At 42.4% G+C, this 20,274-nt stretch overlaps 1 protein-coding gene across 1 annotated transcript in view; it reads left to right on the top strand.

The window, feature by feature from the left end:
- The first annotated feature begins 5,928 nt into the window (after window positions 1–5,928).
- LOC129099170 (protein kinase C beta type-like) overlaps window positions 5,929–20,274 on the top strand; it is an 80,429-nt gene continuing 66,083 nt past the window's right edge. The window contains 2 exon segments of the mRNA XM_054608350.1: window positions 5,929–6,383; window positions 8,418–8,449. Coding sequence (XP_054464325.1) covers window positions 6,187–6,383; window positions 8,418–8,449 — 229 coding nt within the window. The 5' untranslated portion in view covers window positions 5,929–6,186.

Genomic DNA, 20,274 nt, shown 5'->3' with positions numbered 1-20,274 from the left:
CAGAAAATTCCCTCTGTGAAAACCTTTGACTCTAATATTCTGTCATGGCTTCATCCAATGCTGTAAATGTATGCAAATTTGCAAAAAAAAAAAAAAAAAAAAGATAAAATAATGCCTCAATTGTATATATAAAGATAACATTTAAAAAAAACTTGTATTACAAAAAAGAATTGTCTTAATGTAAGCAATCAACTTGGGAAATTTCAAGGGGATATTTATGAAGTTTCATGGCAATATCTATTAGGGTAGTTAGGGTATTAGTTTTTACCCTAATAACCTTGGTGGTAAAAAATAAAGAAAAAAAGTGTTTTAAGATTGATTTGATGTGATTCTGGTGAATAAAACACCAGTAACATACCTGCTGTCATCCACATCTTATTGGACATCGTAGCCGGCTCGCCGTCATGGACGCTCGCTCTAGTTCAACAGCCCCGGGGAATAGTTACATCACTATCTAAGTATTGATGACATCGAGAAGAGATCGGTGGCTTATGGTGAGAAATGATGGGTCACTGTGTCACAGTCCATACATGCACCCAGGACCAGGGAGGTTCTCGCAGCGTACGCTTACATCAGAGCCCCTTGATACCTGGTACCATTGCAAACTGAGCCTTAACGAATCATTTCAACAATGGCGGTGATGTTGAACGAGGTAATCCGGAGCATAAACGTTAAAAACTGAGATCTGAGCTGGGAGATAAATCTACAGTAAACCTACAGTATTGACGAGACCAGTGTGAGCTGCATACACTGTTTTCTGTCCTGCAGCTAAATCAATCTCATCTAGGTCATTCACTGCCAGCTGACTGCCACCGTGTGTGTGTGTGTGTGTGTGTGTGTGTGTGTGTGTGTGTGTGTGTGTGTGTGTGTGTGTGTGTGCGCGCCCACACCACATGGACCAGTTGGGACTATGGTTGTCACTGTCCTGAAATCAGATTATGTGGCCTCAAACCTGGTGGAAGATCAAATCACTATGTCAGTTGTTAATACATCTTGTTCGTTATTGTCCTGTATGTATATGAGGGATTAATATCTGACCTCTCCACATTTAACTTTACTGACAGATGCAGGTGGTTTAAATAGGATTTTCCTCTCTTTCTATCAAGCATCACATTCACAGATCAAGTGACTCAGGAAGTCGTATACTTTGACACGTTAAATGCAATCTTGGAAAAACTTTTTCTGACATGAAATGCATCCAACAATCGCAGATGATGATCCTCCGAAAATCCCTTTGAAAGCAAAAGTCTTAAGATGAGTCACAACTCAGCAACTGTGCTTGCTTTCAATGCCAGCGCTCAGATTTAAAGAGTCTGTGTTTTTATTCCTTCCCCAAATGGGAGATATCTCGTTTTGGAAATGAGCACTTCAATTTCAAATATTGAATGATATTCCTCGTGTTTACTGTTACTGGCTGTGTGTTTATGATTTTAAGAAATTATGTTTATTCTGCTGTTCCACAGTATTTGCATAACTTGCTCCAGATAAAAGTGAATCTTAAAATGGAACATCCATAGTCCATATAGGTAGTGTTGGATAATATGATGACATATACATACATGCTGTCATACTGGTTATCCTTAGATATATATTGCATTAGTATCTCTAGAGTTTGACCATTGTGGACACATTTAACAAATCAATGAGAAGGTCTACATGAAAAAACTGGATTTTTACACAATCCTGACTCCTAGAAATTACGTTTAAAGGATAGTTTTACAAGTTCCATCCATCCATTTCCTTCCGCTTATCCGGGGCCGGGTCGCGGGGGCAGCAAGCTAAGGAGGGTCCTCCAGACGCCCTTCTCCCCAGCAACACTTTCCAGCTCCTCCTGGGGAACCCCGAGGCGTTCCCAGGCCAGACGAGATATATAATCTCTCCAGCGTGTTCTGGGTCTACCCCGGGGCCTCTTACCAGTTGGACGTGCCTGGAAAACCTCTAAAGGGAGGCGTCAGATGCCCGAGCCACCTCAGCTGGCCCCTTTCGACGCGAAGGAGCAGCGGCTCTACTCTGAGCTCCCTCCGGATGTCTGAGCTCCTCACCCTATCTCTAAGGCTGAGCCCAGCCACCCTAAGAAGGAAGCTCATTTCGGCCGCTTGTATTCGCGATCTCATTCTTTCGGTCACTACCCAAAGCTCATGACCATAGGTGAGGGTTGGAACGTAGATGGACTGGTAAATCGAGAGCTTTGCCTTTCGGCTCAGCTCCTTCTTCACCAAAACGGTCCGGTACAACGCCCGCATCACTGCTGACGCTGCACCGAACCGCCTGTCCATCTCCCGCTCCATTTTACCCTCACTTGTGAATAAGATCCTGAGATACTTGAACTCCCTCGCTTGGGGCAGTGACTCACTCCCAACCCAGAGGGTGCAATCCACCGTTTTCCGGAAGAGAACCATGGCCTCAGACTTGGAGGTACTGACTCACATCCGGACCGCTTCACACTCGGCTGTGAACCGCCCCAGTGTGTGCTGAAGGTCATGTTCTGAAGAAGCCAACAGAACCACATCATCTGCAAAAAGCAGGGATGTGATTCTGAGGTCCCCAAACCGGAAACTCTCCTCCCCCCGGCTGCGCCTTGAAATCCTGTCCATGAAAATCACAAACAGGATTGGTGACAATGGGCAGCCCTGGCGGAGGCCAACACGCACTGGGAACAAGCTCGACTTTGTGCCGAGTATCCGGACACAGCTCTCACTTTGGTCATACAAGGACCGAATGGCTCGTAGTAACGCCTCAGCAACCACCGCAGCTGCAGCCCTTCTGGCCAACCGGTACCTGCCTGCTGATTCAGGAGACCCCTCGGCCAACCAAGTCCGAAAGGCCTCCTTCTTCAGCTTGACAGCCTCCTTCACCGCTGGTGTCCACCAGCGGGTTCTTGGATTGATTGCCGCCACGACAGGCACCGATCGCCTTCCGACCACAACTCCTAGCAGCAGCTTCCACAATGGAGGATTTGAACATGGCCCACTCGGATTCCATGTCCCCAGCCTCCCCCAGGATGCACGAGAAATTATTCCAGAGGTGGGAGTTGAAGACCTTGCGGACAGGATCCTCAGCCAGACGTTCCCAGTTCACCCTCACTACACGTTTGGGTTTACCGGGTCTGTCCGGCAGCCTCCCCCGCCACCTGATCCAACTTACCACCAGGTGGTGATCAGTTGACAGCTCTGCTCCTCTCTTCACCCGAGTGTCCAAGACATACGGCCGCAGGTCTGATGACACAACTACAAAGTCGATCATAGACCTTTGGCCTAGGGTGTTCTGGTACCAAGTACACTTATGAACCTCCCTATGCTCAAACATGGTGTTTGTTATGGACAGTCCATGACTAGCACAGAAGTCCAACAACAAAGCACCACTCGGGTTCAGATCGGGCAGGCCGTTCCTCCCAATCACACCCCTCCAGGTTTCTCCATTGTTACCCACGTGAGCGTTGAAGTCTCCCAGAAGAACTATGGAGTCCCCAGTCGGCGCCCTTTCCAGAACACCACCCAAGGACTCCAAGAAGACCGCGTACTCCGAACTGCCGTTTGGTGCATAGGCACAAACAACAGTCAGAGACTTTCCTCCTGCGATTCCCAGTCGCAGAGAGGCGACCCTCTCGTTCTCCGGGGAGAACTCCAGAACAGCGGCGCTCAGCCGGGGGCTTGTGAGTATCCCCACACCCGCCCGGCGCCTCTCACCCTGGGCAACTCCGGAAAAGGAAAAAGTCCAGCCCCTCTCCAGGAGTTTGGTTCCAGAACCGGTGCTATGCGTGGAGGTGAGCCCAACTATATCTAGTTGGTAGCGTTCCACCTCCCGCACCAGCTCCGGTTCCTTCCCCGCCAGAGAGGTGACATTCCACGTCCCTAGAGCTAGTCTGTGATGCCGGGGGTCAGCACGCCCAGGTTCCCGCCCCAGCCTGCCGCCCAGCTCACATTGCACCCGACCCCAATGCCTATCCCTGCGGGTGGTGGGCCCACAGGGTGGCGGCACGATGTAGCTTTTTCGGGCTGGGCCCGGCCGGGCCCCATGTGCCAAGGCCCGGCCACCAGACGCTTGCCGGCGAGCTCCCCTACCGGGTCTGGCTCCAGGAGGGTGCCCTGGTTTCCCTTTTCCGGGCGAGGTGCCACTACCTTGCATCGTCCGTTTCATTGAGGTTTTGTGAATCGCTCTTAGTCTGACCCCTCCCCCGAGACCACTTTGCCTTGGGAGACCCTACCAGGAGCTATTGCCCCCGACAACACAGCTCTCAGGATCACTGGGGCACACAAACCCCTCCACCACGATAAGGTGGTGATTCATTGGAGGAGTAGTTTTACAAGTTTTCAAGCATATCTCAATACAACACTGGCATGGCATTGTGTAAGTTGAAAGATTAATTGTTGTTATTGATTGTCTCAACCATACCAGCTGCACCGAGCTCCCTTCCTGAAGCGATCCCTGATTGGGACAAAATCTGCAGTCCTTTTCGTGCATAAATACATTTTGAAATTCAGCAAAAGCAACAAATTAAGAGGGTATCTTCCAAAGATCCTCTCTTTTTAGTATGATGCTGAGCAAGAAAACTGTCCATGGAAGCACAGAGGGGACTTCATACCAAAAAAATACCTTAACTTTGTAAGATAACTGCTTAATGTGTCCGTCTCAAACTGCTAAAGCCCCAACATGGCGCTGTGTGAACTTTAGACAGTATTTTTGCACAGACTGACAACTGTGGATTTTGTTCCTCATCACTTCTGTGGATGTCAGTGTGAACAACAGGAACAATAACTATTTCAATGTCCATAGGCGTGTCAGTATTGTTGAAGATTTGTGATTGTACTTGAAAGGATAATCGCAAAATTGTACAGTACCAGTCAAAAGTTTGGACACACCTTCTCATTCAATGTTTTTTCTTTATTTTTATTTTTTATTTTTTTCTACATTGTAGATTAATATTGAAGACATCCAAACTATGAAGGAACACATATGGAATTATGTGGTAAACAAACAAATGAAACCAGAATATGTTTTATATTTTAGATTCTTCAAAGTAGTTGAATGAGAAGCTGTGTGCAAACTTTTGACTGGTACTGTACATGTTAAATATAATATTAAATTATTCTTAATATTTATGTTTTTTAGGTCAGATGCATATGATAGTTTATTCTCTGGGTTTATTCATTTTAAGGGACTGAACTCCTCAAACATACAGTACCAGTCAAAAGTGTGGACACAACTTCTCATTCAATGCTTTTTCTTTATTTTTATTTTTTTCTACATTGTAGATTAATATTGAAGACAGCCAAACTATGAAGGAACACACATGGAATTATGTGGTAAACAAACAAATGCTCAACAAACCAGAATATGTTTTATATTTTAGATTCTTCAAAGTAGTTGAATGAGAAGCTGTGTCCAAACCTTTGACTGGTACTGTATGTTTTTTTTAATACATAAACATATTCTCACTTGATTTTCTAGGAAATTGACTATGCACCGATGTATAGCCTACCGCAGTATAACATCAGTTCAACTCTCAGCATTAAGGTTTTCTTTTAGGTACTCCTTGTCTCCTTAGTATGACACAGAAAAAAAAAAAAAAAAAAAAGGTAGGTTAAAAAAAGATATTCAGATTTCATAACACAGTCAAATATCTGATGGGCAGCCAATCAGCTTTGAGGACGCTTGGTGGCTATTTTAAAGTCTCATGTCATGAACTTTCACAGTGAGAGAGAGAGAGAAATGAGCTTTTACTGCTTAAACTCCACAAGTAACATTTAAATGTCAAGAGAAAAGTAAGGAAGTAAAAGCTCCCTCTGTCTCTCTCTCTCTCTCTCTCTCTCTCTCTCTGTGTGTCTCTCTCTCTCTCTCTCTTTTGGTAGTCACCGGCTCTCTGTGCGCTCAGAGGAAAAGGAGGAAGCGGAGAGAGAGAGAGACACAGAGAGACACAGAGAGAGAGAGAGAGAGAGAGGAGCGCAGCGGCAGCTCGTCTACTCAACTGAGGGACAAGAAAAACGAGCCAAACTACTGAAAGCACCCAGTCATCTGAACGCCTCACTCCTCACAGCAGCGTCTCACTCCTCACAGCAGCGTCTCACTCCTCCACACCAGTGTCTCACTCCGACGCGTCTTTTCCTTTTGGAGACCTCGGAGGCTCAGGTGACTCGCGTTGGTTCAGGTAGAGTCTATTCTCCACAAACAGGGAAGCCACCCAGCAGCATGGCAGACACGGCAGACACGGTGGCGGCTGCGGCCAACAGCAGCGACGGGGAGGACGGACCACGAGAGCCCATGCGGGGCTTCGCGCGCCAGGGAGCCCTCCGCCAGAAGAACGTGCACGAGGTGAAGGACCACAAATTCATCGCGCGCTTCTTCAAGCAGCCCACCTTCTGCAGCCACTGCACCGACTTCATCTGGTGAGGAAGAGGGGGGTGGGAAGATGAATGATTGCAATTATTGATTTTTTTTTTTTATTATTATTGGTACAGAAAGAGAAATGTATGAGGTTTCATATTTTTTATTATTTTTTTATATATATATTTATATTTTTGAATAGACTATTTAAGTTTGGACATCAGAAAACGAGACAAAAACTGAGTTCAGTTCATGATTTTTTTTTATTGGTACAGAAAGAGAAAGATATGAGGTTTCATATTTTTTTATTTTTTTATATATATATTTATATTTTTAAATAGACTATTTAAGTTTGGACATCAGAAAACGTCAGGACAAAAAACTGAGTTCAGTTCATGATTTTTTTTTATTGGTACAGAAAGAGAAAGATATGAGGTTTCATATTTTTTATTATTTTTTTTATATATTATTTATATTTTTAAATAGACTATTTAAGTTTGGACATCAGAAAACGTCAGGACAAAAAAAATTTATATTTTTAAATAGACTATTTAAGTTTGGTCATCAGAAAACGTCAGGACAAAAAAAAACTGAGTTCAGTTCATGATTTTTTTTTTTTTTTTTTTTTTTTAAATGAGGAAAAAGTAGAGAGATGATGATGCTTATTGATATGAAAAAGACAAAATGGCTGTTTAGTGTTTGATAGTGTTACATCATTAAGTTACAGCAGGACTAAAGACAGTGGGAGGGCTGCACAGATTCCTCAAAATAACCATTGATTCCAGCCTTATTCCTGTACTTGTTGATGCTATATGTGTGAGTGTAGGGCAGCAGGGAAGACTGAGACGTGTGTGGGCTGAGCCAATGAGAGAGGGACAGCTGCAGACCGCTGTGTGATGTAGTGTTAAGAAGGCAAAAGGAACTGAGAGAGGCTGAGCAAAAAAAAAAAAAAAAAAAGAATGAAAACTGAAGTGAGTTGCGGCCAACTTGGTCACAAAAAGTGTCTCCCATGGGTCAAACCCTGACAGATGTTCAGCCTTCCTCCTCCTCCTCCTCTCTTCATGTCCTCCTCTAAATCGCCTGTGCAGACTTGTCACCATGCAACCCACCAGGGTTTACTAGACAGTGACTGAGCTCGGGTTATTAAATGAGTTTCCGGCTTCAGGTTGGCCTAATTTGCCCCGTTTATTATTATCTGTGCTGTGCACTATTCCCAAAATGGGCATTATTTAACTCCTGTGATGGGCTTTTTAATTTGTGAATAGCTAAATGATTTGACCTAGAAGACTGTGTGTGTGTGTGTGTGTGTGTGTGTGTGTGTGTGTGTGTGTGTGTGTGTGTGTGTGTGTGTGTGTTCGTGTTCATTGGACTCTAATGGCATGGTTTCACAGCCTGTATTTACTAAACGGAGGAACACTGTGCAACCTGTTTAGATTATTAAACAGTTTATTGGTCCATCTATCTCGGTCAATAAGCATAATGAAAAGAACAATGAGGGAAATGAGATGTGATTTCACACCCTTTAGAGTTTTATCTATTTGTAGCAGCAATATTTAAATGAGCAGGGCTGAATGTGTCTGTGTGTGTGTGTGTGTGTGTGTGTGTGTGTGTGTGTGTGTGTGTGTGTGTGTGTGCACATGCAGGTCTTCCAGCATTCCCCATTCCATGCACTAGGTGTGGTTGACCATTTTGCCCTCGGGCAGATGCAGCCCTGCCTAACAAAACAGTATATGTGGGCGTGTTTGTGGCCCAAGTTGACCTACGTACATGAACGATATAATAATCGAATGTTCTCACTGTGTGTGTGTGTGTGTGTGTGTGTGTGTGTGTGTGTGTGTTTGTGTGTGTTTTAAATTTGTGCTCCTTTGGATGGAAATCTTTACAAATGGCAGACAGTATTTGACATTTCCTTCCACGCAAATGTCTTGAGGCAAATAGAGAGAGAGAGGGTTTCAGATTTCCTTTTCGGAGTTCCTTCTTTGTATGTGTGTGTGTGTGTGTGTGCGTGTGCGTGAGAGAGAGAGATGTGTATGTGCGTACACACGTCTGTGCCTGTACAATGTTCAACCTGTTTTCTGTGTATGTTCTCTCTACAGGGGTTTTGGCAAGCAGGGATTCCAGTGTCAAGGTAGGTGGATTAAACACTCTCTCAACACACACACACACACACACACTTTTAGACTTTTAGGTGGGTGCTCCATTGCTTCAAGTCCTGGTGAAGTAAAGTCTGAGATTATTTTTTTTTTCTTTTTAAATGCATTACACATGTATAATAACAGTAGAAAACAGGTGTGAACTATATCGCACTGACTTGTGAGGTTCGACTGTTAAGTTGTTAGTTTAGGCCTGAAATCATGGCTCAATGACACGCTGGAGCCATCCTTAGCCTCACCCCTCCCATAACACTGTATTCAAACTAGGAAACATAGCATCAGTGCATCAGTTACACTCCCTTACCAAAGCTTACAGTTTGCTAGCAATGGTACATTTGATAAATTCGCTCCGATAACATCAGAGGAGTCTAGAAGCGGCGCTTGTGGCCGTGGGCTTCAGAGCCTTCAGTGTTTCAGAACAACAGAGAATATCTTTTCACCATTTTGAAACCTCATTTTTTATAAACTTGCAGATTTTTATTTTTTTATTTTAAATCATTCCAATTTGGCTGTGTGGTTTAATAGCACACTTCACTGTGGTGTGATAAACACGCTTTAATAACTGGTGGTTAACTTTGTCACCGCTACTTTCTATTTCTCATTTCTCATTGTGTGTCTCTCTTTAGTTCTCTCATTCAATCTTCATCACTCTTTTTTTAGTCTCCTCTTCACCCTCACATTTTGTCATTTCCTCCAACTACCTGCTTCTTTTTCTTTCTCTCCATCTCTCCGCTCCTGTCTCCCAATTTATTTCCTTTTACTTACTTCCCTTTACCCTTCATAGTGACTTTTTATCTTCTCCCCTCTATTTGTCTCTTCCCTTCCAGAGTGCTAGTGACTGCAAGGTCTGAGCTCTTGTATCTGATTTAAAAAAAAATCACAAATTCTTTACAAATATAGCACAAAAAACATGAAAATTAAAACATTAAATATGAAGTATGTCACCCTACTGTGCAATTCATTGAAAGCATTGCAGTTTGAAATAGTCTTGAGATTTGATACAAACAAAAAAACAATATCCGGAAGCTTCTTCCACTAGTCTGGAAGTAAAATGATACTGATGAGAAGAAATAATGGACAACTTAGAGTGAGTGTTGGATAATAGGAACTTATTCTGAACCTTTTTTTTTTTTAAGATGAGAAGAGCTTAAGTTAAGTGCCGCTGTGAATTTAGCTTTTCATATGAATAGAGCCGATACAGATCAGGGGAACTAGTCTGTGTGGGAAAGGTGCTACAGAGCAAAGTCTGGAAGTGGAGGCAGGACTTTGGTGCTTTATTCATAGTAGAGCAAACTGTAGGCGTAGTTTTAGGTATCGATAGTTGGAAGGTGACCAAGGATGTGGAAGGAAGTGATTCAGCATAAAAAAAACCATTGCTGTATAATAAAAAAAGTAGGAAAAGCACAGGTGTTAACTTTTCCATTCCCATTCTCACATTGCCCAGTAAGCCTGAAACTGAAGCAGCTAAATTGAATTCAGCCATAATTCATTATATTATTAAAATATGTGTTTTCTTTCCAAATTATCTTCTGTGAAAAAGGCCTATTGACCACTTTAAGAGTCGCTCTGTCACAAAGCTCGAAACCAAACTGAAGCTAAAGGTTAAAGTGTTTTTTTGCTTTGGATCGGTTCATCAATAGAGATGCAGTGTTCACTTCCTGAAACGATAAAGCCTTGTGAGACATTTAAGTCTGTGGCTGTCGCTGGTTTCATCGAATCAGAAAAAGACTGATGAGACTCATAGACTCTGTTTTAATTGATGCCATTTGCCACATCCTCACTGGCAGAGAAACCTTCATCCACTTTGCTTTCCTTTGCTCTCTCCCTCCTCTCCTTCTTTCATCCACCATCTCCCTAACTGTACAGCAGAGACAGATCCACCATCGGCTTTGTGGGCGTCGCCACAGGAAATGACATAAGCTATCAGAGAAACACATCCAGTCGACAAAAAAAAAACCGTTGTGGTGCTTTGAGCTTTTTGTGTTTTTAATTTAATTTAATTTATTTTTTATCAATTTGCTTGAAGTCTTATGTCTTTTCCACTTCTATTAACAGCCAACTGGATGTGTTCAAGGATTTTCTCGTCTCCTAGCAACAGGGAAATATTCAGACGCAACCGTCTATATGCTGTAGGATGGAAGAGGTGCTGCTCAGCACAGCAGTGGGTTAGCTGATAATTGGCCCATGTGTTCATGTAACGGGTCAATGGTGTCCTTTAGAGGAAGCATCCGCCGCACTGCAGGGACCCTCAGAGAGGATGGGGTGTGGGTGCAGGTGTTGGGGCACCTACTGCATGCACTGTGTGTGTGTGTGTGTGTGTGTGCGTGTGCGTGTGAGAGAGAGAGAGAGAGAGACACTTGGCACTCAGCAACACTTTGCACTAACCTTTCGTCAGGTGTGTGTGTGTGTGTGTGTGTGAGAGTTGCTCTCTGACTCATTTGTCCGCCTGGAGCAGGGTATCACTTCCTTAGAGCTCGGGGAGAAAGGGAATTCCTCTGCAAGGTCACACACACACACACACACACACACACACACACACACACACACACACATACACTTACACACACATGCACACACATTTAGAGTAAAGTGAGATCAGTGTTTTGGTGTGCTTTGACTCTTGTGTTTACATGGTTGTGTTTGTTTGAGAGTCACAGGTTGTTTGTGCCTATGCAATTCGATATATTCGTATCATTTAGATCGGGTTTATGTATTTGTTTTGTATTAATAATGCAAAAAGAATGAGAGAGAAAAGGAAAGGTCAAACTGTCAATGAGACCTGGCTGGTTGTGTAAACTACAGCTCCTCTGTTTCTTGTGACCTGAGTGGACAAATCGGTGCCACGAGTGTCTCACATGGTGTTTATTGATTATTTGTTACCTTGCTACCTGAATCCTATCACACTGAAAGGATCTTAGCTTCAATTTGTTTTCTCTCTTTGCTTTTCTGATAACTGTATCATTACAGGTTTTGAAACAACAAAAATAAGATTCGTTTATCCAGAAGTGAGAGATTATTTAAGCAACAGTTTACAGTACCTGCTCGTTCAGGGTTCATAGATTCAACATAGTTAAGCGTCATTAGCGGTTTTTTTTACATCATGACATTAGTTCCTCTTTGTCCGCATTCTGCCTCGTCATGATATGAAATAAGGAAGTTGTATGTGCCGTTGCTACAGCAAGTATTTTTAGTAGCTTTTTGTAAATAGATTCTGAAAAAACGATCGATTGGTGCCCACTGTTTAGTCGACCTCGCTGCGTGGTAAACTTTAACAGCCTACTGCACGCTTTGCTGTGTAGCTAAGTCTGTAACACTCTCGTCATGAAGATTTTTTTTTTATACAGTGTTTGGTGGTACAGGTTGTTGAATCAATCCAAGCAGCGTGCTGTAGACTGTAAGGGGGGGGGCAGCAGCTGCCTTTAACAGTTTCAAGAAGACACTTGTGGTAGTACGTCTACCCAGAACGGATGTGGTGTCAAGAGTTGGCTCTTCATGCATATGAATTATATTTCCTTCCTGAACTAACATTAACGTTTGGATTGTCTTGTGTGATCTCAGGGCTCTCCATTAAAACGCCAACACAATATCTGCTGTTAAGAGAACATGCACAGTACTGTACCACTCTACTGTCCGTCTGTACGCCCAGTGTCTTATCAAATCCATCGCAGCTTACATGGCATGAAAGCTGACCACAGCCACATCTTTTCATGATAAACTTCCCGGACTCTAAACAGCCACATCCGGAGCCCAGGAAGTGACTTTTAGAGGATCAAAATGTAGATTTAGTTTTTTAATTGATGAAAATGAAAGTACCACTCACAGTAAATCACACCTTTTTAATTTCCATCTCTACTTTTTCATTGTAAAGTAATTAATGAAATGAAAAATGCCCAGATGTTTGAGTGGTGTTTCGCACAGTCTTACTGCAAATGCAACTGGTGATGCTGACTGCGTTCTGCGTACTGTGTATCTGTATACAGTGTTGCTAGTCGGAGCAGCTCACTGCCTCGGTCGTGTTGTAGCTGTAAACAGTAAATTATAATGTGTCGGTGAGATTCTGCTGTTTTCTGTTTTACATACAATAGAAAAAAACGTCAAAGGGAGGTAGCAGCTTGTGCTTTGTATTGTTGCGTCTCTAAACAAAATGTGACTTTGAGAATAACTTCTACATATATAACTTCTATATAATAACATCTTTGTGTTGGGAGTGTGCATGTGCTTCATGCTTAATTTAATGAGCTGGTGAGTGTTTATTTCCTTAATGGTTGTTTGTGCAGAACCGGGTGTGCTCTAATGCTTCCATGTGACCGGTTTTGTGTGTGTGTGTGTGTTTTCGTGCACGCGTTCCTAAATGAGTGTGTTAATAATGAGTTGGGTTTCAGTGTGTAACAGGCTGTCGAGTGTCCTCATCTGTCTCCTCTCAGACTCGGGGATAATGGACAAATTATCCCTTTTAGCGAGCTCGAGCTCGAGAGTGCCTGTGAGAAATGTGGCAGATATGGCAATAAGGAGGGGACGCGGGAATCAGACGGAGAAAACCATCTGCATGTGTAAAAGTATGGAAGAGAAGGAATGTAGAGATGAGAATGGGAGGAGGTGGAAGTTGAGAAAGATAAAGTGGGGGTGGAATTCATGGAGGGAGAGACAGAAGGGGGGGAGAAAGTGAGTGGGAAGGGTGTAGGAAGGAGAGGAGGATTACATGTGGTTTCCTTGAAAGTTCCTCTGAAAGCAGCTCATGGCAAGCAAAGGGAAAAAAACAGAAGGATGAAAGGCATGTTGCATGTCCTCGGAGAGCAATGGCAAAAAAAAAAAGTGATGTTTTCTGTGATGTAATGTGAAACATAGTGAACGTGTAACACAGTGCGGTCTAAGGTAAGAGAAAACAGGGAAGAGAGAGTGTAAAAAAGAGGAATTGATGAAGGATTGAGGAAGGATAAATTAGGGCAGAAATGGAAGAGATGCACGCTCTGTAAATTCTTCATAATGTATTCAATCCAATTCTATTCAGCCTCCTAAATATAATCCTTTTATCTGAGGTCTTCTTGTGCACACGATAACGCGCCGTGCTCTTGGCGATGATGCCATCAAGAAAAATGGCTGTACAATTTCCTGCAGGATGTTTGATTTTTTTTTTTTTTTTTTTTTTTTACAGAATTCGATTATGTTCAAGAGGACTGCACAAAACTCAAGTGATTTGTTCCTGCAGGCAGAGGACAGTTACATATATTTAAAAAAATAAATTAAACAAGGCAGATGGTTGAAAAAGAACGAGAAAGGTATACTGGAATGACACTCGAGCAGAGAGGTGGTGGGTGAGATTTTTTTATGCAAAGGCAGAGGAGATAATGGACGAGGAATACGAGGTAAAACGGAGAGGAGAGAGAGAGAGAGGAAGAGGGGGAGATGGAATGGAGGAGGCATGGAGTGAAGATTGCACCTAAATCAAGCCCATAAAGGTGTCGTTCGCTGCATCTATTGGCACTGGAAAAAATGTTTGTACTCCTAAAAAGCACTGTTCAGGAGTTGTATTCAAGCTTCCCTTTCGACTCGTGGAGTCTTTTGCGTTTTGGTTTAATGAGGTTGTCTCACGCGTTCACCAGCAACCAACAACTACCCGCTGGGCACGGTGCCCACAGTTCCTCTGGATATGCATGATACAGTTTCTGCCTTTTCATGAGCACCTTCGGGTTCAGAGGAGTTGGTGAACGCTCGCAAACATCTGTGTCTGTTGGGGCTGGCGAACGCAGCTCAGGTGCTTCTGCAAACTCTGACCCGTGTGAGTGGGAGGTCTCCAGATCCAAAACCTGCCTCCTACACACACACACACACACACACACACACACACACCGACACACACCGACACACATGCACGAATGATGCATGCCAACACACGCACAGATCATACGAATGCTTGCGCAAAAACAAAGCGTGTATTCATGCACGAAAACATTAATCGCAGAAAAACTCACTCGCACACAAACGCACAGCTGATGTCGAGATGTATCACTGAGGTCCTGAAGTAAAGGGAAATGGACCAAAAACATCTGATCTTGTGTCAGCCAGTCTTTTGTTTTTCCTCCTCCTCTCCACTCTTTGTTTCCCCGACTTCTTTTGACCTCTCGCTCTCCTCTTCCTGTCTCACTCCCTCTGTCTTTTCTCTCATCTCCTCCCCTTGATGTCCATCTTTCTGTTCTTCCCCGTTTTCTCTCCATCTGTTCCCATCTCACCCGGTTATTCCCGCCTCTTGTCTTTCAATAATTCTCCCTCTTCCTTTCTCCCTCCATCATCTTGGTCTCCCCCCTCTCTCTCTCTCCTCCTTCCACCATTTCTCCAGCTCTCCCATCTCCCCCTCTTTCTCTCTAGTGGCTGAGTGTTGGAAGCTGTGGGCTTTGATGCTTTTATAAATAGCCCAAGTGTTCCATTGAGAGTACTACCAAATGGGATGGATGGATGGATGGATGGATGGATGGATGGATAGATGGATGGGGCAGTGGAGAGCGGGGATGGAGGAGGAGGCAGGAGGGCTGAGTATGTAGGTGTGAAGGGAGAACGTTGAAGAGCGGCAGAAAAAAAAAAAAGGAAAGGATTAAAAAGCTTCAGAGGCAGACAGAGGTGTTTATCGAAATAACAGAAAGCACTGATTTGAGGTTAAAAATGTGAAACTGCGGTTCTAAATCCTGTGGCGTTCAGAAATACCTGTGGTTCAAGAGGCCGAAGGTCTCTAGATATTCTTTAAATAATTAGCTGTATCCTGTTATATGAAATAAATGCATACTCCATCAGAGATCTGACATTTGAAAGATTGGAAAGTAGACATTTTGGATAAATTTGATTTTCTTCTTTGCTGTTTTATAATCCCAAACATATATATAATAGAGATGATTTCTAGATTTAAATTCAAATTCAAATTATTCAATTATGAAAGTTTGTGATTTTTCTGGTCTGGTAAGCACTTAGCAGATTCATATCTCAGTTGTATGCCATGATTGTACATTGGTTTGGTTTAGTGAGTAACCTCTAGTATTCTTTAATAGTCGTCTTGGGGTAAAACCTTTCATTGTGCCATTTTCCAGTGAAATACGACTACCATGTCTGTCTCTGTATCGATGTTCCGCAGGATGTCACATGTTGACCACAGCGATGTGAAATCATTCTAAAGAACCTGAAGTGAAAACATCAGTCCCTAGACGGTCATTTCTACGTAGATTATTTCAGAAGCATTTTCTGTAAATGTAAGAGCAGGTTATGGACATCTGCTTAATCGGGCTTGCTTGTCAATAAGGAAACGCATCATAGGTGTGAAATATTGGATTTAAAAAAAGAGTATTGTTTTGACAGTTGAACTTGTGGCGTGTGAAAGCCTTAGTTAGGTTAAGTTTCATTGGCACGGCATTTCTGTATATATTGTTTTTATTGTCATATGGTCTTATTGCTGTGTCAAGAGACGGCACATGCTTATGATCTTTTCACAGTAAAGAAAAAGGAGCTGAGTTTAACAAGTCCGCTGCCATGCTAGTGATTATGTGTGGCTGTACTGAGGCTCAGCAGGACTTTGAGCTAAATGCTAATGTTAACATGCTAACATGTTCACAGTGAAATTGAATACATGTTGCTTTTAAGCAGGTGCATTGTTCACCATCTTAGTTTAGTACGTAGCATGCTAAGTACTTAACACAAAGCACAGCTGAGGTTAATGGGAATGTCACTATTTTATTCTTATTTTAGGTATTTAGTCATTAAACAAAGAAGCGACGCACTGATACCAATATCGGGCCGAAACTGACTCAATAGCTGGTTCGTGTATTCGTGACAATAGGGTCGATCTGATCTCTAAAACTCTATGTTTATATACAAAAAACATTATATACTGGAATTTTTAATTCACGTTGAAGTTTTGAGCAAATTGTTATTAGATTAAAAAGTTTACACCGTTCATTTTTTTGAATTTCTTTTACCAAGTTGCTGGTGTACAATTTTATTTTTTAAAGAATAAATTACAATTCAGTGAATTTATATTTATTTGTTACATTTTTTTGCCCCACAAAATTAGGAAAACAATGTTTAAGTCAAGCTTGAGAAGAAGGATCCCGGTTTCTTCCACACAGTGAAGCACACAGCCTATTAATAAAACGCTGATTTTAGCCGATACCTAAAGCCCAGGTATCGGTATCGGGACTGAAAAATTCCGTCCGGCCGGCGAATCCCTACTGAAAAGAAAAAAAACTGTAAATCCTCACAATAACAGCAAACCATTCAGAATGCTGTCGATGAGTTCTGTGAGTTCTTCAAATCCGTCTCCTGATTATTCTTCAGTGAAGCATTGACCTCGCACAAACACTTTTTCAAGGACTGTATTTCCAGTGTTTTCAAGAGTCCGTGTTACATAACACCATTGTGCAGCCTTTCATGCCACGCCACTGCATTGCGTACAACAACTCTGATAGTGAACCGCAGCCGCCTTATTGATGGGGCCAAAAATATTGCAGCATTATAGTGCATTGATTTTTCCTTTTGTTCCCCTGGTGCCTTTCAGACACAACAAACTAGCATCCTAAACAGCCTGAGCTCACGGCACACAACAGCGTAATATGAATCATATGTTTTAGGTGGGAAGGCTTGTTCTGCTTATTTAAAAGCTGAGGAGACGCTGCTGTGTAGGTTTTATTGGAGTTGCTTTTCAATGTAGTTTTGAAGCTCCAGATTAGAGCAGTCGTTAATTTAATGATCTGAAACAATTTGAAAAGAGGAAGTCAGGAAGTGCCGTTATAACTCGAAACTAATTTTCTAAATGCACATTTATATTTTCCGTTTGAGCTACACACACATGTTAACGGAGACTCTATCTTGACTTGTTTGTAGTAATAGTTTTTCTGACACCCATGCAGTAACACCCAGTGTGTTTCCTCCCATAACTTCTTCCTCTTCTCAGTTTAATGGGGAGGGTGCTAAAGAACTGTCGTGTGTGTATGTGTGTGTATGTGTCAGTGTGTAAACATGAGTCTAATTTGAGTAACTGTGCATATGTCTGAAAGCCTCTTCACGTATACTTGCTGTTAATAGAGAAGTGAGTGAGTGAGTGAGGTAGTAAAGCAGCCGAACCTACATCAGGAGTTTTAATTGTTTCTTTTATCAGCCAACAGTGATCATCTGATGCTTCTGTGTGTGTGTCTTTGTTATTCTACAGGTTTGTGTGTGGTGATGAAGTCTAATTTTACTCCTTTTTGATCTAATCTACTTTCACACATCTGAAGACCCTGATCACACAGGGTGTGTTTGTTTGTTGGTGTGTGTGTGTGTGTGTGTGTGTGTGTGTGTGTGTGTGTGTGTGTGTGTGTGTGTGTGTGTGTGTGTGTGTGTGTGTGTGTGTGTGTGTGTGTGTGTGTGTGTGTGTGCTTGTACTCACTTTCAGTTACAGGTTGACAGACTATCTCCTCCGGGGCTCGGTTGTCCTTGCTGCTGACATTTAGGGCAATAGTACACCCGTTGCCACGGTGACACCTTGGAGACATATCGGGACGGATCAGACGGCCAATGTGGGTCAAGCCTGTCTGGCCTAACAGCCAACAAACACAAGCAGAAAAGAGTTAGTTGAAATATCTTTCCTTCAAAATGACCATAGCTAAATTCAAAAGTAAGCAAAATGGAGAAGATATCATAACAACTATGTTAAATTCAATTTAAAGAACTTGAAAGCAAGACTTAAAAGTCTCCAGCCATGCTTTTGGCTCTGCGTGGCTGTATTTAGGCACAGCAGTGTTTTGAGCTAACATGATGATGTTCAGCAGGTATAATGTTTACTATCTTCATCATCTTTGTACTAGGTGCTTCATACTTATATTTGCTAATTAGCACTAGACATGTTTAGCTGATGGGAAAGCAGAATACTGGACAAATTTAACTTTTGACCTGATAATTGCAAAATGAAGGAGATGAATGTGTCACCAAAGTTATTACGATTCACCCTGCGTGGGAACAAGAATGTCTGTACCGCCAACACCATGAAACAGTTTATGAAACATAAACCTTATGATGGTGCAAACAAACCACTGACAGGCTGACAAGCACGACTTAAAAAAAAAAAAGCAAGGCTCTAGAAAGCCAAGATCTAATGTTGTGCATTCAACAACACATGCTATGAAGCATCACTGGAATTTGCTGTCAGAAAGTTTGAAGGAAACCAGGAGGAGGAACACAATCAGTTGTCTGTCTCTGGACCAGACAAGCCTTAAAGAAGGCTTTTCATTTTGGTTGTTTTCGGCTGTCTATGTCCGTCTGTCCCTCACAAACAAAAGGTCAAAGTCACGTGGCAACACAAAACACATTTTTGTCCATAACTCAGGAATTGATATGCTAAATACAACAATTTCACTGTTTAATGAGGATAAAATGATTCCATTTTGGACAGACAAGAAACTATAATTTGACTTTTTAGCGGAAGCATTCAACTGCGAGGTGGTCTCTTTTTTTTCTTTTTTTTCTGACAAGCGACCTTGCAATTTTGCATATACTGACTATCCTCTGTTTCCATGGTTACTGGAGGGCAATCTCTCCGTGGCTGTAACCAAGTAGCCCAGTTTCAGTTGTCATTTGTCAGAAAGAGTTATCGAGTCTTTATTTTTCTTCAGATCTTTGTATAACGAAACGTCAGCTCATTAAACCAATGTCTTGTCGTCCGTTGACATATTTTTGGTTCGCTGTAACACATTAAGAGGTGCTAACTCACTGTGGATCCGTGTCCCAGAGAGGACTGTGAACTATACTTAACTCTGTCGATAGACGCTTCCCTACAGCACAGCGGGGAAATGGTTCATTCTGTCTGTGGCTGGTGTATTGGTGGCCGCCAACAGCCTCTGTAGCAGGCTATCATTGACGCCCCGATGAGTAGAACGTGAACATTTGGTGGTAGGATTAATGGCGGAACAATTCAAGGTACAATGCTGCTTCGTTTTTTTTTTTATATACTATGCGAGTTGTATCAATACTGCATTCCCATTAAGACAAAACCCCTGTTTGTTGACCCATGCACTGGTCACATAAAGTCACTTTAGATGTAATTCATAGTATAGAAAATATATATATTTATTTATTTTTGAGCATGAGCAAAATTAGGTACTGATTTACCGTATTGATAAATTCTGTTGTTTCCTTTAGCACCTTTTTAAGCTGAGAACATTGTTGTGGTCAGAAATGGATGTTACTAATGGTGGCATGATTCTACAGATAAGTTTCTACTGCACTTTGTGTCTTGTAATACCTTTCATACATCCATGTCCTTTTGAACACCAATACCTTTTTTCTAATGCATATTGTTAACATTCTTTGTGCGTAACATTGTGAGTAAAATACAGCAAACTGCAGTCGCAGTGAAGAAGCAAAAGGTGTGTTTTTTTTCACTGCGTTCCACCCACATGGCTCTCACCATGATAACATCTGCCTCCTCTGCTTGTTCGTTCTGTAATTATTCACATTCCCTCCACTTGCCTCCTTCGTGATCGCTGTTACAGGACCTTTGACCCTCTTTGTGATCGTTGTTTGCAATGGCGGCGATCTACGAATTGAACCTGATCAGTTGCACTCGGGGCAGTTTGACTCGGATGACGAGATGAGCTAAATGTCTAAAACGTGAATCACGGTGTGTAGGTGTGAGGCCCACCTGGATTACTAACTGCTGGGGGAGGGATGCAGTTGTTGTGGGTTTAAATAATGCACGGTGATATAATTTCTTGGACAAAAGGTCAGTCAGTTTCTTGGTGGACAAAAGTTCACGGACTGAATAATGATGTTTGAATCTGAAATGTAT

The sequence above is a fragment of the Anoplopoma fimbria genome, chromosome 11 (genome assembly GCF_027596085.1).
Source record: "Anoplopoma fimbria isolate UVic2021 breed Golden Eagle Sablefish chromosome 11, Afim_UVic_2022, whole genome shotgun sequence".
NCBI classification, from domain to species: Eukaryota; Metazoa; Chordata; class Actinopteri; order Perciformes; family Anoplopomatidae; genus Anoplopoma; species Anoplopoma fimbria.
The sequence above is the reverse complement of the archived record's forward strand: the minus strand, read 5'-3'. Positions and strand labels throughout refer to the sequence as shown.